Raw genomic sequence first — 22,914 nt, 5'->3', positions numbered from 1 at the left:
AAGCCGATCGAGCCCGAAGCGAGCCGATTTGTGCCCCCAAAGTTAAAAAAAACATAACAAAAATAAAAGAAGGCTGCTGAGCAAAGTATGAGAAGTAAGCAAAATCCCTGCAGAGGTCAGCATTTTTTAAAATATTTATATATTTTTTTACAACACGAGGAATAAATAAAGAGGCTCGTTTCTGCATGTGGACTATTGCTGTTTTTAGCTGCTCATTTATCAAAATGTTCGGCTTGCTTATTTTGCATTTTTTTGTAACTTTTGCTCTCTTCTAAATATTCCACTTCATCTGCAAATATTTTCCTCCCCTAGAATTACATTCAGATCTCTTGAATTCCTCCAAAAAAATGGTTCTTTTCTCAGATTTTCTTCATCAGATTTGCTCTTCGGGTTAATGTTTGTGTCAGATTACATGTTGTTTTACAGTTTTTATACCGATGCACGTGAAAGCTCACCAGGATTACCAATTTATCTATTTATTTGTTTTGAAAGCCACATTTTAGTTGCTGGGATATTTTGATCTGATGGAACAAGACAGACGTGAACCTTGCCATCCTGAGGGCTAAAATCTCGTTTCCCGGGTTTACGAAACAAATCCTAGTTTAGTCCAAGGACAGGAGCATGTCCAGGGTTCGCCTGACAGCAATTACCCAGGATTCAGTGCGTCTTGTTATCTGCCCCGGACAGCAGCTGCCTGTGTAACTGATCGACACACAGCCGGGGTGTGAAAACAGTAAATCTTCCCCCCTCGTTTCCTTTCTTTTTTAATTGGGGCCTTTTTACATCCAGGAGCCTCGGTGTGTGTGTGTGTGTGTGTGTGTGTTGCACAGAAATCCATGTCTTTCCTCATTACTTCTGCTCCCCTGACTCTGATCTGCAGCCGAGGCTCGGAGAGGAAACCGGAGATGTTTGTCGCCAGCCCTCCCTCCTGTCATTGTCATTTTTTTTGTTTTGTTTTCCTCTCTCCTCAGCGAGATCCCGGTGGTGTCTCTGTGCCCCCCCGAGGCGCAGTTGCCGACGCTCCAGTCCGAAGGGGAGCTCTGCGACAGCTGCAGCAGCCTCGGCAGGCCCTCCTGCTCCTTCCAGCTGTATCACCAGGTACGCTCCGAGCTCGGCGCAGATCCGACACTTTTATTTTATTTTTTATTCGTCACGCTCCTCTCTTTCTCCCCGAGGTCCCCCAGCGCATTCAGGCCGGAGGCCGCGACTCCCCGCCGCTAAGGAAATGCCCGCGCTGCGGCCATCTTGGGCCGCGCCGGTGCCACGGCTGTCCCCCGGGCGGGCCCTCGTCGGGGAAGGCCCGGCAGACGGTGCGATGTCGCGGGCTGCACGGGCCGGGCGACGGCGAGGCGCGGAAGGCGAAGCAGAGGCACGTGGTGACAGTCAGGTGTGTTTCCCGCCGGGCCCTCAGCTTCGACAAAACAAGCAAAGGGAAGCACGCGCTCTGTCCTGTTAGCAAAATATCACATCGACAACCGATTCACTTCAATTCACCCAATTTGAAAATGGCTACGACATTAGCGAACGCATAAACGGCTACGACTCCGCCGGTTTTGCAGCTATGGAGCTGAAACGCAGCGTGGTAGTCGCTGAGAGTCATCCACAGCACGTGCTCGGCGGTCCGGGCGTTTTGTGATGCGTCTTCATTCGAGATCCTCTCGTTTAAAGTGATTCAGCCCGACAAGCGGAATGCTGTTAGCCAAGTAAAGTCCTCATGTCTCCCTGCTGTCCACAGGTACGGCGGCTTTTACTGCCTTGTTAAAAAGTAAGAACCGACGCCCACTTTTTAGCTTTCCTTTTGCCGTAATAGCTCCAGTCGAACCTAATCGGTGTCTCTGACCGCTTCCTCCCGCCTGCCTGTGGGTCCCAGCTACGCCCAGCTGATCGTGGAGTGTCCCGTAGCCGTCCTCCTGGGCTGCGCCGCGGTGTTGCTGGGCTTCTCCTTGGCTGGGCTGTTCGTCGGTCCTCTGCCGGACTTCTCTGACCCGCTGCTGGTGAGTCGCCGACCTCTCGCCGTCATAAATGAACCTTCGCTCCTCGCAGAGGGGCATTAGCATAAGAAAAAAATACGATTATGTTGATACAAAGCGTTCTGATTTAATGAAGTGAAAACATGAACCGTTCTGGGTGTGGGTTTCCTTTGATGCTGACTGATTCGGTGAGTCAGGGCCTCATGTTGCGTTTGGTTGGAATCCTCAGGGCTTCGAGCCGCGGGGGACGTACCTCGGAGTCCGGCGGTCCAGTTTGACCGAGCTGCGGGAGAACACCGGCCCGGGGAGGACGCTGTCTCTTTTACCACGGCGGCTCGGCAAAAGGTCAGCGAAAGGTCACCGAAACCTGCAGTGGCGATTGCAGAGACGAGCGGTCCATGTTTTTGGTTCAAAGAGGATAAATTTGCCCCGCTTGAAAGCCACCACTGGCTTAACCCATGTATGAGACGCAGTGATGCTAATAGAGCAGTTCAAAATGGCTGCCACACACAACTCTCCTTAGAAGACACATAAATGGCTCTAATTCAGTCAGTTTTACAGATATTTTGCTAAAAATTGGTCTAGTTGAAGCTGAGAGTCACGCACAACACATACTCCATTTGCTACTTTTTGTGCAAGATCTTTGCCTAAACCCTCAGCATTAACTTTCAGAGTCAGTTCCGTCTGTCTGTTAACAAAATATCCCACAAACCACTGGTCAGATTTTAGCGAAACGTACAGAGAGTTGTCGCTGGACATAGGTCTTCAACCGATTGACTTACGGAGTCTGTTGGGTTCAAGACGGCCGCCGCAGCTAATCGATATTGGCCAACACACAGATGCCTGTAGCTCGGCAAGTTTTACAGATACTGAGCCGAAATGTAACGTGGTAGTAGCTGAGAGTCATCCTCAACACGTGCTCCAGGCGTGACCTCTTGTGGTGCTGCACGAGGTTGTGAATAACTTTACGGCTACGCCTTTGTGATTTCTCGTCACAAGATAGTCTAAAACCTTGGCAGAAAAGCGGCGGGTGATATTCATTCCTGCAGGGAATGTTAGGTATTTATTATTAATATTATTATTATTTTGTTCCACTGACATCTGTGAGTTTTTAAGGGCACCTCCGACCTCCGACCATCACTGTTTGCTCTTCTCTGACCCGCTGAAATAGTTTTACATCCAAAGTGAAAGAAGCTCCTCTAGACCCAGAGGGACATTGGACGGTCTGTATCTGACGTCCTCTCCCCCTCAGCAGACCTGCAGGCGACGTGTTCGCCAGCCGGGGTGGTAACGGCAGTCAGGTCCCCTCCGGAGGTCGGACGAAGAGGATGCTGGCTGCAGATTTGTCTCCGGACTCTTACCTGTGTGCCGCTCCAGGTGAGTGGATCCTCAACCCTCCGTTGACTCAGCTGGAATCTAGAATAAATCAGGTTTGGGAGGTAAAAGTGTCTTTTGAATAGCAACTCCAGCCTGAAGTTGACATTTTATTGCAGAAACTTAATTATCTTCAAAGCTCACTTTTGTTTTTAACCACTTCAAGTGTCTTATCGCCGGTCGTCCTGTTCTTGGACGCCGAATCCGTCTCTTCGCAGGCGAGCGCTTTGCCCAGCTGGTGTTCAGATCCGAAAACTCGGCCAGCCTCTGGAGCCTGAAGGCAATCCACGCCATGTGTGAGATGGAGCAGTCCAGGGTTGGCTCTGATCCCCTTTTTCTCTCTCGTCTTTCCTGTTTTGATGCAGTGTCTTTAACCCCGTCTTCTAGGACACACTCTGTGCATTATCCGATGTGAAATGAATCGATTACTTTATTAAATTGGTTTTAAAGCTGGGCACCGGTTCAAAAGAAAAAAAAAACAACTTCTTCTCCCCGCTGTGAATCAGATTCGCTCGCAGGCCCGGTTCCAGGACCTGTGCCAGCAGCCCGCGAGCCCGGAGGGCGAGGGAACGTGGAGGAGCGGCTGCTGTCCGAGCTGGTCTCTGGGGAATTACTTGGCGCTCCTCTCCAACGCCTCCTGCTGCCTCAGCCTCACCTCCCAGCAGGCACTGAGTCTTCTTATTTTGAAAATCCGCCACAGTTTAATTAAATTAGACTGAAGATGTTTTAAAAATCGCAGCAGTCAGACTACTCTGTTGTCCATTTTTTATAATGATCATCAACTGGTGGCTCCTGGGTCATATCTGGACAGCGAAGTCAATCCATTCGGACATATTTGTTCATGATTTTCCGCGTCCATGTCGGCGACACGCTTGTGTCTGTAGTTCAGCTGCACCACAGCGCTCCGCTCAGGGCTCGGAGCGCCTCGAGTAAAAGTCAAGCCTTGTTTGTTATTTTTTTAACGTTTTTGCTTTTGGTGCTTTTCTTCAGTCGCTAATGTCGTCCAGCTTCGCATCGCAGGTGGAGTCACACGACTGAAACATCAGCCGAAGCAGCGCGCCAACTGTGACCTATTTATAATGAGAGAAATTCAAAAAATCACCAGAAGGAGGTCGAATCAAAGGCTGGCCACTGCAGTGCCTGATTAAAAAAAAAAAAGCTCAGACTCTTGAATAAAGGTTAAAGACCCCGGCTTTAGGGTGCTGTCAGCACCCGAAAATCTGTTCATGTTAAAAAGCTAAACAGTCTTTATTTATTATTATTTTAAATCAACCTAAACCAAGATTTTGTGTCTTAATCAATCAAGTTTGTTGCTTAAACTTCAGCAAGAGATTTTAGATTCGGTTTCCAATATAAAAACACCAATAAGTAACATGTCTTATTAAGGCCACCTTGTTTTTTGTCACATTGTCAGATCTGTTGAACCCCGGTGCTCATCCCTAAATGACGCCTTATTTAAAAAGTTAGAAACTAAAACAGCTGAGGCAGAATAATTACCACAGCCAGCAGTTTTCCTTTTCAGGGAGTTAAACTGAGTTCATCGATTAGGTTTCATGAAGTTACTTTAAATACTTGGTTAGGTTTAGAAAGACCCAGAGGGAGATGGTATTTCATAAATCTGGTGAAAAAGTCCACGTAGGTCCTGATAATAAGTTGGTATTGTCTGCTAGACTATTCCTGCTCTTTAAAATAGCAAACCTGTGCAGAGATTGCACTTAATTTAATCTTTTGCCCATTAAAATTTTAAAAAGCCATCTCTGCTCAGGGGAAACTCCAATGCGGGTCTAATTTCTGTTATCTTTCCCTTCTCGCCAGGTCTTGGAGTCCCTAAACCTCCTCCGGAAATGCGCCCTGCACTATCACCGGGGGGATCTGGTGGAGGCCTGCGTGGAGCGGCCGAACCGCGGCGGCTGCTCCGCCGTGCCCCCCCGCTGCAAGCAGACCCGGGCCGTGTTCCAGATCCTGCACTTCCTCGTCGACAAGGACTTCCTCGGCCCGCAGACGGTGGAATACCAGATCCCGACGCTGAAGTACAGCCTTCTGTTTCTGCCCGTCGACAAAGGGGAGCCCATGATGGAGATATACATGAAGAGTCTGGAGGGCAGGGACCTGACGTACAACAACACAACCATCACCGGCATCGACTTCGGCATCAAGAAGATCCTGTTTAGATATTACCTGGCGAGAGACTCGATATACCCCGTCCTAGCGGTTTTGTCTCTTCTGTCCACCATGGCTTTATATCTCCACTCTGTCCTCATTGTAGCAGTGTCTCTTCTAGCGATCACTGCTTCACTTCTAACCTCGTATTTCTTCTACAAGGTCGCGTTTCGCCTGACTTTCTTCCCCATGGTCAACTTCTCGGCAGCTCTGATTCTCTTGGGAAGCTGCTCCAACCAGGTTTTTATCTTTTCTGACTTCTGGAACCTGCAGCTGACCCAGAACCCCTCGGCCTCCCTGGAGAAGAGAGTGACCCGAGCGCTGCAGGAAATGGGCTACCTGATTTTGGCGTCAGGGCTGACCTCCAGCGCGGCGTTCTTCTCCGGTTACCTCAGCAGCATCACGGCGATCAGATGCTTCTCCGTCTACCTCGGCACGTCCTCGCTCGTCAGCTCGCTGCTGGCCCTGGTGTGGCTGCCGTGCGCGTTCGTTCTGCGCGAGCGCCGCGGCACTGCGCCGCTGGCGGCGCAGGCGTGGAAGCCCTGCTGCTCCAAAGGCGCCGGCGGCCTGTGGGACGCGGGCTCGCGCGAGCGCTGCATCTTTGGCGCGGCGCGGAAGCTGCGGGAGCTGAAGCGGGCCCTCTCGGACACGTCCAGCTTGTTGTTCCTGAAAATCCTGCCGTGCGGGGTTGTCAAGTTTCGCTACATCTGGGTGTGCTGGTTCGCCGTGCTTGCCGCCGGGGGCACGTACATGTCCTGCGTCGACCCGGGCATGAAGCTGCCCACCCTGGATAGCTGGGTCGCCCAGCTGTTCCGCTCCAGCCACCCGTTTGAGAGGTACGACGCCGAGTATCGCCACATGTTCATGTTCGAAAGGCAGAGGAGCGGGGAGGACCGAGCCGTGGCGCTGACGCTGGTCTGGGGCGTCAAGCCGACTGATAACGGGGATCACTTTGACCCGAACAGCAACAGCTCTTTGGTTTTCGACCCGGACTTCAACATGAGTCGGCCTGAAGCTCAGGTTTGGTTGAGGGACCTGTGTAGACGGGTCCAGAACCAGAGCTTTTATTCCCCGCCGGCGCCGGAGAGCAAAGATGACACAGCGGATAATATCTGTCTTGTGGAGCAGCTGGTGAGCTGGGTCTCTGTCAGGCCGTGCTCAGAAAACGACGACGCCCTTCCGTTCTGCTGTGGCGACGCCCCGTTCCCTTTCCCCCCCGGCGCCTTCGAGAGCTGCTTCGCCATGATGCTGGCAGAGAAGTACGCCGGGGGCCTGCCGGCGAACGGCGGGGGGGCGTACTTCCAGCCGGACGGCAGGATCGCCGCCCTGGTGCTGGCGTTCAGAACCACGTACCTCTACAGCTTCAACTTCAGCCGAACCAGCGTGTTTTACAGGGAGATCCTGACGTGGTTCAACAAAGAGATGTCCGGAGCGCCACCGGGCCTGGAGAACGGCTGGTTCATCAGCCAGCTGGCGCTCTTCGACCTGCAGCAGTCTTTAAGCTCAGAGACGCTGCTTGTAGCTGGCTTCTCTGTAGCGCTCACGTTCGTTTTGTTCCTTTCAACTACCTGGAATATTCCGCTGAGCGTCTACGCCACTGTCGCTGTCGGCGGGAGCGTGTTCGTCACCATCGGCCTCCTTGTCCTTCTGGAGTGGCAGCTGAGTGGCGTGGAGGCTCTGTTTATCTCCTCGGCCGCGGGCCTGTCTGTCGACTTTGTGGCGAATTACTGCATCTCCTACAGCCTGGCTCCTCATTCGGACAAAATCGGGAAAGTCGCGCACGCCACTAAAAAGATGGGCTGTCCCGTGGCGACCGTTTCCGCGGCGTTCTTCTTCGTGGGGGTCGCCATGCTGCCCGCCACCGTCCTGCATTTCAGGAAAACGGGCATCTTCCTGTTTCTGGTGAAGTGCGTGGCGTGCGGCTTCGCCACCTTCTTCTTCCAGTCCCTGTGCTGTTTCTTCGGCCCCAGGGAAAACTGCGGCACGGTGGCGCTGCCGTGCGGCCCCACGCGGGCGGACGCCGCCCTGGCCGCTTACCCGGAGCCCTCGCCGGCTTCGGCCGCCAACGGGGCCTTCGGCAGAGCCAGGGGGGGACGGAGCCACGACAAAGAGGCGGCCGGTTACCTTTACCCCGAGCACCGGCACCAGCACCGACAGAAGCAGGCCGGGGGCGCGGGGGCGGAGCAGTACGAGCTGCAGCCGCTGGCCTATCGCCTGAGCGACAGCTTTGAGAACAGCACGTACACCAGCAAGCTGTCCAACCGGCCCTCCGTGCTCTCGAACGAGATCGAGTACTGCGGCGGCGCCGAGAATGGCACGGACAGGGAGAGCGACGAGGTGTGCGGCCATCGTTTGGGTCAGCAGCCGCCGGCCGTCCAGACCTCGTCTCCTTACAGAGGAAACAGCCTCCGCCCTGCTGGCCTGCTGCAGGAAGACCTCGCTACGGGAAGGCTGCTGTGTAAAGCCTGCATGGGCCAGTCGGTCGGGGGGAAGCAGTGGAGCAACACCTCCTGCTCCTCGACCTCGAGCATCGAGGAGACCATAATCAGCCACACAATGGAGACCACCGACCAGCCGTCCGTCTGCAAGGAGGAAAACCCCACAAAGGAGAGTCAAGGTCACGACGAAGAGCTCCTCTCCTCCTCCCAGTCTCAGAGCTCCTGCGAGGGTCCGGAGGACTCCTGCGACACGTGTCTGAGCGACGCCGACGCAGGACCCTCCGCCCCGCGGCGCCCCGAGGCCGAGCTCCAGCCAGGGCGCCTCAACGGCAGGCGGGACACGCTGAGGCTGTCGCTGAAGGAGCCCGTTTACGAGGCGCGCGCCAGCCGCGGCTTGGAGGTGGTTGTACTGCCCAACAGCAAACCCGATTTGCCGGACGTCTGGATCAAGCGAGACGGGCGCCGGGAGGACGCATGCTGAGCGAGCGCTGTGCACCCGCCGCCCCCCGATTCACGAAACAAATCGCGAGAAACCGAAACTGTCAGATTTTGTGAAAAAACCCTTTAAAGGGGAACTAAAGCCACGCGTGAACGTAGCATGCGACAGCATGTTGGTTTGAACGCTCGATTCAGTTCAGCTGCAGAACTCCCTTTGTGCCTGGGCCCCGTCGACCTTTTTACTGAAACAGTCTGAACTCTGTGCTCCAAGCTGGAATTTACCCCAACGAGCCATTTATACTCCGTTAACTTCAACTTCCTGGTTCATGTTGTTGACTCTATTAAAAGAAAAACATATATATATTATGGGAATCTCCTCTAAATACATGACTACATTTGTAAGTTTGGCTCTCAAATTTCACCAACTCATTTTTGATAAGATCATCTTTTATAAAGAGGTGTAGGAATCACACTTTTTAATCTAATTTTGAACTTATTTGATAGGTTTTGCTGAATCATGACACACAGCAGTCTTATTTTCCTATAATATGTCCTATGTGTTTTTTGCACTTTATGCTCCGACTTCTCCTGTAGCGTCAGAATAAATACCTCAGCGGTCACTTCAATCCAGCATTTCTGCCAGAAATCCACCTTTTATTTCCTCCTTGGCCTTTTTGATTTTGTCAAAAACTATATTTTTTACTGTGAAGTTACATTTAAAGCTGTTAGCTGTGCGTTCCTTGCTACGTGCATTAGTATATTTATTTTTGCACACATTAAGATGCTTTTCTTTCCTCTCCTAATATCAGATTTTAGTAGAACTGGTCGTCAAACGACCGAACCTCAGAAGGTTATCAGCAATAAATATTTGGGAGCTCAGTGAGGATTTGTAATTCCTTAAAGGGTTGAAATGACCAAATATTAAAAAAAATATAAGTATATATTGTGATGTGATTTATAGAAGATATATTTTGTGTGGAGAAATATAAGATTTCTGCTGGTTATTTCTGCTCAGTGTGTTTGGTGATCAGGGTAGGTTAGAAAGTCTGATCCATGTGCTTTTTTTGTTTGTTTTTTTAAATCTAAAGTCCTGGTAATTAACGCGTGTACTGTCAGTGCCAAACTGCTTGATTTTAAAGAGGGTTTCGGATACAAAAAGAGAGAATTATCTGTTTACACACGTTTCCGCGGTCAAGTATGTCACCTTCGGGTCACGTTTCCAACAAGTTAACTAACATTTGGAGCCTGCTCGTCAAATAAACCGGCATTGAAAGCTGCTGGGGGACACGAAGCGTCCATTCTGTAACATTATGAGACAGAGCTGCATGTAAAAAAACACAGACGTCTGTATTAGAGCTTATCACAGCAGCTTGAAGTGTTTGAATGACTTTAAATGTGATTTCTGAGTCCTGCTCACCAGTTATATCAGTAATTTGTTCAATTTTCTTTTTTAAATAATGCAAAACCAGTTTATTGAAGAAGTCTCCGGCTTCAATTCTTCACTCCACATGCTTTAAATGAATCTATCTGTGGGTGTTTTTTTGCCTCATGTCTGTTATAAGCACACATTTTGCCACATGTTATCTCGTTCCACCTCAGCCTGTTTTCTGCCACGTCATCCAGTATTTATCGCATCAACAGCATGGTCCCCGAGCGTCGTCTCGCTCAAAGTGTGTTTTGTGCGAGGTAAAAGTCATTTCTATTTAAATGTTCCCTTAAATGATAGTGGGGTATAAAAGCCAATCGGGTCCAAGTGGCTGTGATCGTGGCTCAGCATGAAAAGAAAAGATTTAACAGAAAATGTGCCTACGAGCAGGTTTTTTTTTTTTAAATAAAAAAGGTAATCACAGAGCCTTTGTTTTAAGAACAACCTGCCTTACAGACGAAACAATCACAGGCTCTAAAGGTCCATGTAATCACTGTTATTATGTGCAACTGTAGGTGTGATTAGTTTTTCACAAAAAAAACTGAAATAAAACATTTTCCTGCACACCAGTTCGTTTTAATTCTTTCCTTGTTCCAGCAGATTACAGCCTTCCACGATATTTAATTAGAATATCCCTCAAAGGAAAAAAAACTATATATATACTGACTTCAATTCAGCAGTAAAACAAAAGCTTTAAAATAAAACCACTTTTTTAGATTTTCAGCTCCAAACACGAAGCGATCAGAACAGATTTAGTCCGTTTCCACCCAGTCCTCTTTGGCCCAGTCGGGTAATCGCGTTGAATATTCAAAGTCGGGTCCTTTGTAGCGTAAAGCGTGGAGGTACATGACGAGCTCCTTATTCGTGGGGTCCGGTCGCACCACTTTACACTCGCTGCACAGGTGGTCCCGGCTCTGTGGGGGGAGTTTCTGCGAGGCGGCGTCCGCTTGGGTCGGATTTCCCTCGGATTCTGCTGAATTTGGAAGTTCTTGGATTGAGCTGTTATTAGCATTAAGACGAGCCGTTTCTGAGCTGTTTAGCCTCTCGTCGCCGCCACAGTATTCTGCTCGTCCTTGACAACTTTCCCCACTCTTTGTCGGTTCAGAGGAACCGCTCAACTTGTCCGTTTCCTCAAAAGACTTCCCTGAATCTTTCGGGACCCCGGCGCAGTCGTCCATAAGGTCCAGCAGATGGAGGTTTTCCTGCGAGCGGTGCTCCTCCACTAAGGCCTGCAGCAGCTCCTCGTTGCTCTTCCCCACAACCCCACCTTTGCCCCTGTGAGGACCCCACGCCGACGAGCCGTAGATGGGGTCGTTGAGGATGGGAAAGCCAAGGTACTGAAGGTGGACCCTGATCTGGTGGGTGCGCCCGGTGAGGGGCGCGCAGCGGACCACGCTCGTTTTGCCGTTGAAGCTGAGCCTCCGGAACGCCGTCCGGCACTCCTTGCCCTTCGGGTCGACTCTGCAGAGGCCGATTTTAAAGGCGACCACCAGGATGGGCTCCTCGCAGACCAGCTCGCCGTCGGGAAACTCGCCCTCGACTCGACACACGTACTCCTTTTCAAGCTGGAGGCAAAACCAAACATCTGAAGAACTCACCCTGTGAATGATAAGCATCATGTCGACCCCCCTCCTGAACGTACCTGTCTGTCTCTCACCATCTGGTCGAGCTTCTTTGACGTCTGGAGAGTGCGGGCGAACAGTAGCACTCCGGAGGTGAGCCTGTCCAGCCGGTGGACGGTGTGGAGCTCCGAGATGCCGTGCTCCTTGCCCAGGATAAAAATCACCGTGTTGTGGCGGAAGCGGCCGCACGGGTGGACGGGGATGGAGGCGGGCTTGTCAACCACGACGACTTCGCCGTCGTCCATCAGGATCTCCAGTGGCGTGCCGACGACAGGAGGCTCGTGGCGGTGCACGGTGTTCCTCATGTGGTCATTATTCTGTGAAGGAAGGAGAGTCGTGGGACCAAAGATCCAACAGAATTGTCTCACAGCGTAGAGTTTTGAAGGCTTTTATCACTCAGGTTACAGAAATAAAATCATGCAACACTCAGGGACTCGTCGTGTCATTATTTTACAAAACAAAACCATATTTTCAATTAAATAAACACAATAAATAACATGTAAATCAATGCATTTTGTTGTTTTCTTCACTTATATTGGCTCAACATGAAATGCTAAGGTGAGCTGATCATTCCTAGGAGACAGATCTGTGCTTTGAAGCATCAGAATGTGTGCAGACAGACAGAGTGATCAGACTGACCCTGAGCACCACAGACAGGTCCTTCACGGGCGCCTCGTTGAGCCGGATCCGACCCTCTTTCACCGCCTTCTCGTAATACTCCACAGATTCAGCTCTGAACTCGCTCCTAAACACCTCCCGGAGGGTCTTCCCGATCCACCGACCTTTGCAGTAGGTCTTGAAGTCGAAGTAGTAAGGATACACCTTCCGCAGCCCGCTCTCAAAGTAGTAGGACGTCTCGTCGAAGTGCTCCCGGCTGAAGCTGACGCCCGGGTTGCGCTTCTGCGGCGGCGGGATGTACCTCTCGCCCGCTCGGAGCTTCTTTCCCCCCGCTCCTCTCCGCCGTTTCCCCCCGCCGCCTGCCTCCTCCGGTGGATCCGGCTCCTCGCTTTTACGTTTTCCATTCGCCGTCGCCCCGGCTTCTTCCGCCGCTGGTTCCGTGTTTACGTCCGGCGGAGCTTCTGCGTGTTCAGCCTCCGCCTCCTCCATCGCCAGGCGGGTTTTTTTTATCTGCAGATCAACAAAACAACGAGCCCGAAGCTCATTAAAGCCACGACAACAAATAAAGCGAGTTACATATCCTTTAATGTTAGCCTGGGCAACCATAAACAGTGAACTTCTAGCTAATGCACTCACGTGCATTGCTCCGGTTGGAGTAGGTCCTTCTTGGAACATGCGCACAATGATGACGTCATATGTAGGCTTATCGTGTAGTCTTTTAATTCTCCAATTTTTATTATCAAACGTTTTTAACTTTTGTATTAGTCATTGTAGTTATTTTATCAATTTCTAAAGTTTAATTTTCACTTCTAACTTTTTATCCAGTTTCTAAACATGGCTCGATAGAATTAGTTTACATTTAGGAAGAAAAAAAGGCGTTTTTGGTTTTAGTTTTTATTTTTTTTAATTCATTTTGTATTTCTTGATAATAATAATCCTAATCTGTGGGATTAATTTAACCCAATTTGTGTTCAGCACAAAAAAAGACATGTCTTAATGTTTTCAGTAACTTTTCCAGAAAGAAAAAAAAAGTATAATTGTGAGGGTAACCAGAAAAAAATATAAAACTGACTGTACAGTATGTCTACCAGTTAAACTGTTTATATATTTGTTTGATTTATTTTCTTATTTATTTTTGCTTAATTGAAGCACTTGAATTCTGTGAGAATTTCGTAAGGAGTCCTTCCAGCCCACAGCATTTAAAAATAAAAAATACAAATATTGTAAACAAAACAATCAGCAAACCTTCTCACCCTATGCGTACAATAAAAACTAAATCTTTTTTACTTTTATGATATTCCAAAGAACTGCTTCAAGCCACTTTAAGTAATCATTTAGTATATTTTTTATTATTTACATATTTAATTACATTATTCGTGCTGTTAAAGATGCCCCCTTTTTTTGGCACATCCTTCCTTTGTCAAACTGTATATTCTACACATACTGTATATGTAAGTAAAAACCATTCTTTCTGCAAAATATAGATGCTTAATTGTTCAATTTCATTAGTTTTGTGGCTTGTTCACACTTGTTACTGCGTTTGTCATCAAAACATTCCCTTGAGATTCATTTAAATCCCCTACAAGCGTTTTAAACATATCCCGTTGCTTCCGAGGCGTAAAAGCTCCTCGTTTCACAAGCTTTCTCATAAACAACAGTTCTTCCTCATCGACGGCCCTCTTCGTTCCAAGGACTGTGGGAACACGGTAATCAGTAACCCAGGGGTCACTTATTGCGTCCGCTCTCAAGGAAAGGCAGGCTGTTCGGGATCAGGAATCTCCTTGGACGTTGCTAGGTGTCGAGCCAGTGGAGCAGAAGGCCGTAAAACGCTGGAGCTCGGTCCGCGAGGACAACTACGGGAACCCAGAGGCGCAGCACCAGCGCCACCTCCTGCAGGGGCAACCACACTGCAGTCAGAGCTCACCTCTGAGGAAACAAGGACGGACAAACACGAAGGTGAGTGACTCTTTTTGTCTGTTTTGGAACTATAAACTGAATGTGTTGTTTTCTCGTTTTCCTTACCCCGGCCACTGATGTCTCTTGTCAGTCAAGGGGACGTAAATCACTCCCATCAAAGCTTTCTTGAGGAAGGTGCCGTCGCTTTGACGATCGTACTGTTCCAGCACCTGACTGCCACCTTCAGGGCCCACCGGGAGGACCAGCCGTCCTCCTGGCTTCAGCTGCTCCAGGAGCTTTGGTAGGAAAAACGGACAACATGAAGAAGTCGAATTTAGCTCCACAAATACAGTTCAACTCAGGGTGTGTGTCTGAAGGGTTTCTGCATCTTAAAACTGACTTTTGATTCCTTAAACGACATCGGATTATTTGTATTAACCAAATGTATTGTAGAACTAGAATGAAGATATTCTATTTCCTATTTTCACAAAAGTAGAAACTGTGTGTGCGTGTCCTTACAGCCTTGGGAATGGTAGCTGCAGCTGCACCGACATGAATGGCATCGTACGGCGCTCCCTCCGGAAAGCCAAGCCTTCCGTCTCCCACTGCAAACACATCAGGGTGTCACAGGTAACACAGCCTCTCGATGTGCACGTCAAACACCAATATTTGAGAAAGGCATCGCTTTAAACTCTCCCGACTTGCCAATGAATCGGATCCGCCCAGAAGACAGCAGCTCGGGGTCGTCGGCGTGCACATTTTTTATTGACATTTGCACCAGTTCATCGATGTGCTCGATGCCGACCACTCTACCACCGGGTCCTGTCTGCGCATTTATTTAACGCAAAGTCAGACGGAAATCTGAAGTTAGATTTGGGACTGTAAAAGAATCTTGACGCGTTCATATTTTTTTAGAGCTTACCATTCTTGCAAAGCAGGCCGTGAGATATCCACTTCCTGAGCCCACGTCCAGCGCCGAGGCGCCTTCGGTCAGTTTGTCGCTCAGCAGCTCCAGAGCGTGCGCGTGCTGACAAGTAAGGCCGATAAACACACGTGCACAAACATTTGATGACTCGTATGCATGCGCACAACTGAAGAGTTTAATTCCTTCAATCTTAATTGCTGACAGTCCAGTTCAGCGTTTGTTACTCACCATGTGGGGCGCGCTGATGGTTGCCCTGAAGCCTGAGAGAAATAAACATCAAACGACAACAACTCTAAGTTTACAGAGAACCTGTACAATAATAATTCTTTGGTTTTCATGTTGTTAATCAGCGTGCACGTCCTGTAAGTGAGACCGGACGGCGTACCTATGGTCTGTGGAGAATCTGCGTAAGGATAGTCTCTGGAGTAAAGCCCCCTGTCGGTGGCCAGCATGGCCTCGAACACTCTGTCGTCACGAATCATCCCATGATCTGGAGAATCGAAAGGGACAACGGAAGTCAACAAACGACAAAACTGTACAGGATCCATGATCTGCACCAAAAAGGGAGATCGCAGGTTTCAGACATGTCAGTAATTTAGGTCCCATTTTGCTGCCGTATACAACCAGGAGCGCCATCTCCTAAGTCTGCCACACGAGAGACAACTGGTGTCCCCTGTCTTCGAAAATGACTACTCAATGACTTTAACGGAGTAAAAGTACTTACACATTTTAACTGATTGTTTGAGTGTTATTTTATTGGGTCACAGCAAGAATAAATGCTTTCACTGTTCTCGACGTGGCGTCTCGTGTCTCCAGCTGAAAAAAAAACCAGGGCGGCGGTGCGTTTCTAAACTCGCCTCATGTAAAAATAGATTTGGCTGCGATTGTTACACATCCCTTATAGCAGGGGTGGACAAAACTGGTCCTCGAGGGCCACCGTCCTGCATGTTTTCCTTGTTTCTCTGCTCCAACACACCTGGTTGGAATCAATGAGTGATTAACAGGCTTCTGCAGAACATGAAGAGGTGATTTAATTACTGAATCAGGTGTGTTGGAGCAGGGAAACAAGTAAAACATGCAGAATAGTGGCACTTTTTTTTTTAATAAACTGACAATTTTAGTTGGCCTTTCATTAAAATGTATTTAACTCTTAATTAGCCTTACAGTAGAGTAGTTTAGTTCTTATCATGTCTAATCAACTGAGGTTTTTAAATCCTAGTTCAGTTTATGTTAGCTTTCATTCTATCTTAGTTTGGTTTTCCTCAGTTTATCTTGTGGGTGTGTTTTTCATTTAAGATGTTTAGTTTCAGGATTTCATTTAGATTATCCCAGCTCACATTTTAGATATAGTTGTGTGCATTTTGACTTTGTATTTTTGTGTAAAATGTTGTAAAGCACTTTGAATCGCCTTGTTGCTGAAAAGTGCTATATGAATAATATATATAAATACCCCTGCTGATTACGTCACTAAAGAAACAGCTGTCTACTCTTCATTAAGCACAGGTTAGAGAGTATTTTACTGACAGAATCCAGATCCTCCTCCTCCCCACCAAAATGAGCAAGTTATATAAAACAGAATCGGGGCTTTCAGGTTCAAATGACTCCTCATCATGTGACTTTCAGTTTGTTTGCTCTTTTTGTTATAAAGTGAAATGGGGACACAGATCCTTGCAGAGCATGCTCCTGAGCATTAATGAGGCCATTGGTTTAGCAGTTTCTCTGACTATAGGTGCACTCAGTACCTGAAGAAGCCGGGTCCAAGCCCGTATCCCTGCCATGCTTACCCCTCAGCCTGCTGATGAGCTCTGGATGCGTTTTGCCGCTGGACATCCACGCCATGGTCCGGGACAGCAGCACACCCATGGGGACAGCCACGACAGCCAGGGGCAAGGCTGCTCGCATCTCCCACACCGGACCTCCCTGCAGTTCAACAACCACTGCTGTCCTCATTCCTTCGCACACACAAGCAACTTACATCCTATGAAACTGTAGTTTGGGCTCCTGCAGAAAGCCTGTGTGAGCCAGGCTGAGCTGCAAGTAGCAGCGACAATCTTTTTGCAAAAAAAAAAAAAAAACCCAAACAGCTCGACTGTTATTCAAAGAGCTGAACTGCGGTTAAGTAAACGCTATTTCGTGAAAATACACACCGCTACACATATACTAATAATTACGTTGTCACTAAAGCAATGTAATGTAGGTCATTAGTAGGTGTTTACCTTGCTAGGTGGCCACCGTCACTTTAAGGTGGGAAGCACTTCCTGGTTTCCTATTCAGCAGAAACAGCCCTCGGCCAATAAGATCCCGATATTTTCCACACAGGACCAGAACTATCCAATCACATCTGAAAGTATTCTGATTGGCAGCTACACTGTCCAATCATATATCCGTTAAGGGGTGGCCCGTCCGCTGTTTGGTGTGCTTCGTACAGCTAGCCACTACAGCTAAACTTCAGCCTCTAACTTCAAATATCAGCTGAATTAACAATTAACCGGCAGAGATTGTTACACAGGTAAGATGTGTTTTTCAGTGTTAATGTAGCAAGGTGGCAAATTGTTTTAAAAGCGTTTTATCTAGTAGGATGGGCTGCAGATTTAAATGTACGGTGAGCTCAAATTATTTTAAACGTGAAAGCTTAATTGTGTTTTCTTTAAAATGTGTCACCCGGATGATTATCTTAGTGTCGCTGAAAGGATGTGGTTGAAAAACGCGTTACTCTGTTTCAGCTCTGCTGCTGGACCGAAGATGATCGATGACTTCGAGAACCAGGAGGAGGTTCGGTCCAGCGGCGAGCTGTGGACCGAGATCTGCTCCGGTCTGCCCGCGGTCCGGTCCGAGGCGGCTCCGGGGGAGGACACCGGGGACTTCACGGATTCCTTCCGCCCTGCAGCGCAGCCCGGAGCCCAGAGCCGCGGGCGAGCCGGTCCCCCCGAAGCCACGTGGGAACCCATGGAGGACTCCGAAGTTTACATCGCCTCTTTAGGTAGCTCCTTCCTCCCCAGTCTCCTCCTGTCCTCTTCATCACTAACCCAGGGGAGAGCTGCCTCATGTCAGTGTGAGGGGAGGGAGACTTACTTTAAATGATTATTTCTCTAAAATGAACCCAAACAAGTCAATTTCCAACAAGTTCCCAAGTCCTGTCTTCACTCCTCCCAAGATGGCGTCCATTGTTGACACTTTTAGCCTCCATTAAAGCCATAATCTTCTTCTTCTTTCGGCTGTTTTCTTTTCAGGGGTTGCCGAAGCAACTCTGTCCTCACTCCATGTCCTCTTTGACTGCATCCATATGTCTCCTTCCTGTCTCTCATAACATCCTTCTACCAATATATCCTCTGTCCCTCCTCTGCACGTCCAAACCGTCTCTAACTTTTATCTCCCAGTCCTTCAACCTGTGCTGTACCTCTGCTGACCTCATTCCTAATCCTGTCTGTCCTCGTCCCTCCCAAGGAGAACCTCAACATCTTCAGCTCTGCCACTTCCCGTCCTGTCTCCTGTCTTTTTGTCTCCAAACCGTCCAACATAGCCGCTCTCACCACTCCCCTTTTTACCTGGACTCCCTTCTTCACCTCTTCGCCACACTTCTCCCGGACAGTCGACCCGAAGCACTTGAAGTCCCGCACCTTTAAAGCCGTAACAGCTGTCGAAATGTGCCGCTTCTCATTGTTCTTGATTAGGATGTTTTTGTGTTTGTGTATCAACTATGATAACTGCTACTAAAAGTCTGCCGCTTAACGAATTAGCAAAATCAGCAGAGTCAGGTTTTGTTGCCAACAGTTATGGGTCGTTTGTTTACATTCAGGGGCGCTTCGGATGGCCTCGGCACGTGGCAGGTACTGAGTCGGTGAATTAATCCAGAGTCGGAGGGAAAACAGAGATGCTAGGTTTGAAAAGAAAAGATGAAGTTCTTCTCGTTTCCTGGAAAGAAAAAGCTGCGAGGACGAGTCGACAGAAGCAGAGTCATTTCGGGGGGAGGAAATCGAGCGATGGAGAGCGTTAAATTCAAGTTGGGGGGGGGGCAAATGTAACTATAAAGGAAGCTGCTCTCTAACGCAGTTTTTACAAAAGCCCTGATGAGTTTGAGCTACGTTAACTCCCACATAATCGTTTACCGGTGCAGAAATTTGTTGGAACCAAAGAAAAATTCAAATATTAAAAAAAACATATTTGGAGAGCTGTTTGTTTGCTCTGAGTTCACGGATTCTGCCTCTGTTTGCAGAGAACCGCCTGAAGAAGATAAAGGGCCAGTCCAGTGACGTGACCTCCAGAGACATCCTGCGCTCGCTGTCCCAGGCCAAGAAAGAGTGCTGGGATCGCTTCCTGCACGACGCCCAGACCTCCGAGCTCTTCCAAGGTGGCGACCTGGATGAGAGGTAGGACGGTGGGAGCGTCAGGCCGCTGCCGCCTCGGGGACGATGTGAGTGAATGAGCTCCTCCTCCGTGGGTAACTCTTCCTGTACCTCCTCCCCTCCCAGCGCTCTGGAGCACCTCAAGAGGTGGCTGATCCCGGAGAAGGTGGCCATCAGCGCAGAGGAGCTGGAGTACCTCCTGAGGCCGTCTCGGACTGAAGAGGCTAGTCAGACCCAAAACGGAGCGGAAGACACGCACGGCGCAGAAGAAGAAGAAGGAGAAGAGGCTCACGACCCAGAGAAATGATGCTGTTAGAGTCATTTGTAAGGATGATCTGTGAGATTGGAGCTCCGTTTCGTTGCCAGCTGTCGTTTATTTTATGTTTTTTTTAATAAATCTCCACCTTATGCGGCTCCATTCTCTGTATTCTCAGCTCGCGGAGCGGTCCCTCACGTCTCCTCCCCACCGCTCCTCAAAAATAGGAGCTGCAGTAGAAATTAGACTCGTCACGAAACGGCAGCCGGCCTCCCGACGGCTTTCGATACGCAGAAACGAACGAGGGGTCACGTTTACTACTGTCACGTTGCCGAGCAAAGCAACGCCTCACAGATGAGAGTTTTTCAGTTTTTTTTTTTGGGGTTCAATGTGATCTTTACATGTTCAAGAAAATGTTGTATTATACTTTGTATTATTTCTGTTTTTTAATCCAGCTAAAAACGGGCAGATCTGCTGCTGATGTTTGCTTGTTCCACGCGGCTGAAACAAGGACGGTTGTATTAAAGTGTTGTTAAAAATGTGCCTGCAGTCGTGCAATTAAAAAAGGACACTTTTATGATTAAAGCAGGTGGACTGAGTGGTTTATCTGTTCACGTCTGTGATGAGCGGGTTACGGCTCTGCCTCCATGACTGCTGCATCTTTAGATGGCAGCACAGAGCCGCGTTCATTTCGCTCTTCTTCTTTGAGCGGCCACAGAAAGCGCAGCTCAGCCTCGTGAGGCGTTTTCGATGAACCAAAAGAGCTGACGTGAATCAGGACGACGATGAAATGGATCAGCATTAGAAATCTAAGAAACAGCTAAAATGTGTGAAGTCCTTAAAGTCGCATCGTTTAATAAAAAGTGTATTTTAAAGGTGCGACTGCTCGCCTTATTTGTCTGTTCTCAGAACTGCAACTCAGAGACGATAAGTTGAAATCTTTAAAACATTATACACATCTTATCCTATTTAAAATGGACGTATCTTTGCAAAGCGTCTTTCTTTGAGCTTCTCTTGGGTTACTGACAAACTCCGTGCACTATAGGTCGTATCTCACCGGGCTGGGATTGTTGGAGACTAGCTGGTGCCTCCGAATTGCGAGGAAAACGGGCAAATCTTGCTTTGCAATCTTACTGAGATCTGCATTTTTGCGGCCATGATTGCGCTGCCAGTTTTAGAAAATCAGAGCCTATTTCCTTGAACTGAATTCTAGGCTGAGCACATTGTCACCGCCCCACATTTATGATTTAATCTACACTTTTGAATTGAAGACAGGCAGATTTGAACCTGTTGTTATAAATTATCATCATGTTTTCTCAACCTGGACATTTGGGGCTGCAGCCTCTGGAGTTTTTTTTTGTTATAATTTGTTATATATCTTTTGTTTTTGTATTTAAGGGTAATTTAAAAGATTTTTTTAGAAACGGACATCAGGTTGTAAGGGTTTTATCTGATATGAAAAGATGAGTTTGGTTATGTACCCTATTATAAAGAAGGCATTTTATGGTTAATTTTATTTAAGTGCTTCTGTTATTAAACTTCCTGTTTTGTTTCCAGTTTTGGCCAGGACACTTGGGAATGGGATTTTTAATCTCTATGAGTTTTCTCCGGGTAAAAGGAAGGAAATAAAAAAGATAAAAATAACGAGAGCTCCAGCGCATGTGTCAAAATACACCTCTGGTGTTAGAGAATTCATATAAACGAAACTTTTGGAGACTCCCTCACAAATGCCTTTCGCCAGCTCATCATTAGCGGCCTCAGCCTGGTCAGATATTAACTTTAAACCAGCAGGATCTCGAGTCACAAACTGCTGCCACCGTTATTTTGTTGGTTGGAAGCAGATCTGTGCGCCCACGTACCCTTGGGCATCCCAGGGATTCGGTTTTCTTCCCCCACAAGTCGCAGTGCTTCTTAAACACTCTTTTAATTACCAGTCCAAAACGACCCTTATATTTCACCGGTGGCACCGAGTCATTAATCACATTGGTCCGCAGAGTCTCTGCAGACCCGGGTGATTCCGCTCTAAGCCGAACCAGCTGAAATAATATCCACCGCTCTAAACTTCAAGGCTGACGGATGAACAATCCCATGAGCTGCCGTGAAAAAGACAGTTTCACAGCCTTCCACAGAAACAAACGCGGGTCTAAAAAGTACCAAGAAAACTCAGCAAATAACAATTCAAGTGTCCATAATTAACACATTAGAAGAGCGGTGTCCAAACCTGGTCCTGGAGGGCCACCGTCCTGCAGGTTGTATGTTTGTAGCTTTAGTTAAAGCCTATTAGAGACACAGTTTCTCCTGGAAAGTTTATCCTTAGTGTCTGAAATGAATAAAGAACAAAGAAACTTGATTTCTTCATTGTGTGGACATCTGCAAACATACATGTTTCATATTAACACACAGTTCTGAGTTTAAGAAACTGGACTCTTACAGACGTAGGGTTTAAACAGGCAATGATGGACTCAGACCTGCAACATTAAAATAAATATATATATTTATATTTCTTTCCCCATATTCCTCATTTTTACAGAAGTCTGTGCACCAAAGTATCTTTTTGCCGTTCAGTATAAATATATGTATATATATATATAGGAAATCCTTAATGCAAACCTTTCTCATATTGCTTGTTTTTTTCGGATCAGAGGGATGATTTACAACATCACAAGATGACAAGAAGTTCAAAATTAAAGACGAAGCAATCCTTAAAGGAGTGCGTATCGCCTGTTGAGAACCTTTTAAATGACGTTATTCACAGTTTCATTGGATATTATGAGACCTTGCAACATGTGTCAGCTTTGGGGATGACTCTCAGCTCCTACCACACCAACATCAGGTCAATATCTTTAAAACTGACGGAGTTGTAACTAGTTCTGTGTTGGCTGTTGGTCCATAAGCTGCGGTGGCCATCTTGAGTTGGGTCAATACGCATCAAATCGTTACTTTGTGAGAGTTTCTTTTAAATCCGTCCAGTGGTTCAGGAGGTATTTTGCTAACAGACACACAGGTTAGACGCCAGTGCACAATGTGTAGTGCTTGGAGTAGGTGTTGGGAAGTTTTAGCAGAATATCTGTGAAAACGACCAAATTATAGCCATTTTTGTGCTTTCTTAGATCGGTTGGCTGTGGAAGACAAACTGAATCGGGCCGACTCCAAACATTACTCAGTGCACGAAGAAGTGATTGTTTCCTGAAAGTTTCATTAAAATCCGTTCAGTGGGTAATGAGATATTTCGCTAACAGACAGACACATTAACACGGGTAGCAACATCATCGCCTGACTCCAAAAATCTGCTGTTTAGCTGAAATAAATGAACTTTATGAAACTTCTCTGGAGTGACTCTTTGCTCTAAGGTGGCTTCAGGTTTTATTTTAGAGAAAACAACCTCAGAAACACTGAACCTTCATCTGCAAGCTGCAGTGGATCTGCCCCTCCTGCACAATTAGCCTTA

General features: G+C 47.9%; 4 protein-coding genes across 9 annotated transcripts in view; 2 read left to right on the top strand and 2 right to left on the bottom strand.

The window, feature by feature from the left end:
* Positions 1–9,848, top strand: part of disp2 (dispatched homolog 2 (Drosophila)) — an 11,320-nt gene extending 1,472 nt beyond the window's left edge. The window contains exons 2-10 of one of the 2 annotated variants that reach the window (XM_017417662.2): positions 972–1,098; positions 1,176–1,387; positions 1,736–1,765; positions 1,871–1,994; positions 2,200–2,315; positions 3,226–3,347; positions 3,563–3,660; positions 3,851–4,009; positions 5,160–9,848. In XM_017417662.2, coding sequence (XP_017273151.1) covers positions 972–1,098; positions 1,176–1,387; positions 1,736–1,765; positions 1,871–1,994; positions 2,200–2,315; positions 3,226–3,347; positions 3,563–3,660; positions 3,851–4,009; positions 5,160–8,423 — 4,252 coding nt within the window. In that variant the 3' untranslated portion in view covers positions 8,424–9,848. Of the gene's footprint in view, positions 1–971; positions 1,099–1,175; positions 1,388–1,735; positions 1,766–1,870; positions 1,995–2,199; positions 2,316–3,222; positions 3,348–3,562; positions 3,661–3,850; positions 4,010–5,159 lie in introns of both variants that reach the window. The other variant, XM_017417656.2, reaches the window with a different exon arrangement.
* A 330-nt stretch (positions 9,849–10,178) lies between these two features.
* On the bottom strand, positions 10,179–12,736 carry rpusd2 (RNA pseudouridine synthase domain containing 2). 2 transcript variants are annotated; one of them, XM_017417688.3, is made up of 4 exons: positions 12,683–12,736; positions 12,068–12,556; positions 11,449–11,745; positions 10,179–11,371 (listed from the first exon to the last, which is right to left on the bottom strand). In XM_017417688.3, the coding sequence occupies exons 1-4, from the start codon at positions 12,719–12,721 to the stop codon at positions 10,559–10,561; spliced, it is 1,638 nt and encodes a 545-aa protein (XP_017273177.2). In that variant the 5' UTR covers positions 12,722–12,736; the 3' UTR covers positions 10,179–10,558. The 2 variants fall into 2 exon arrangements, with proteins under 2 accessions (XP_017273177.2, XP_017273167.2); XM_017417678.3 differs by lacking the exon at positions 12,683–12,736 and having other exon boundaries at positions 12,068–12,676.
* Positions 12,737–13,367: 631 nt separating this feature from the next.
* pcmtl (l-isoaspartyl protein carboxyl methyltransferase, like) lies at positions 13,368–17,239 on the bottom strand. 4 transcript variants are annotated; one of them, XM_037977874.1, is made up of 9 exons: positions 17,084–17,239; positions 16,652–16,787; positions 15,253–15,357; positions 15,096–15,127; positions 14,865–14,969; positions 14,648–14,768; positions 14,462–14,547; positions 14,069–14,238; positions 13,368–13,936 (listed from the first exon to the last, which is right to left on the bottom strand). In XM_037977874.1, exons 2-9 carry the CDS (start codon positions 16,767–16,769, stop codon positions 13,900–13,902), a joined length of 774 nt encoding a protein of 257 aa, XP_037833802.1. In that variant the 5' UTR covers positions 16,770–16,787; positions 17,084–17,239; the 3' UTR covers positions 13,368–13,899. The 4 variants fall into 4 exon arrangements, with proteins under 4 accessions (XP_037833802.1, XP_037833801.1, XP_017267535.1 ...); XM_037977873.1 differs by lacking the exon at positions 17,084–17,239 and having other exon boundaries at positions 16,652–17,060; XM_017412046.3 differs by lacking the exon at positions 17,084–17,239 and having other exon boundaries at positions 13,368–13,972; positions 16,652–17,056.
* Positions 17,240–17,258: 19 nt separating this feature from the next.
* On the top strand, positions 17,259–20,065 carry ccdc32 (coiled-coil domain containing 32). The gene is made up of 4 exons (XM_017412149.3): positions 17,259–17,376; positions 17,591–17,847; positions 19,081–19,234; positions 19,337–20,065. Exons 2-4 carry the CDS (start codon positions 17,610–17,612, stop codon positions 19,515–19,517), a joined length of 573 nt encoding a protein of 190 aa, XP_017267638.1. The 5' UTR covers positions 17,259–17,376; positions 17,591–17,609; the 3' UTR covers positions 19,518–20,065.
* Positions 20,066–22,914: the final 2,849 nt, after the last annotated feature.

The sequence above is a fragment of the Kryptolebias marmoratus genome, linkage group LG10 (assembly GCF_001649575.2).
Source record: "Kryptolebias marmoratus isolate JLee-2015 linkage group LG10, ASM164957v2, whole genome shotgun sequence".
NCBI lineage: Eukaryota > Metazoa > Chordata > Actinopteri > Cyprinodontiformes > Rivulidae > Kryptolebias > Kryptolebias marmoratus.
The sequence above is the reverse complement of the archived record's forward strand: the minus strand, read 5'-3'. Positions and strand labels throughout refer to the sequence as shown.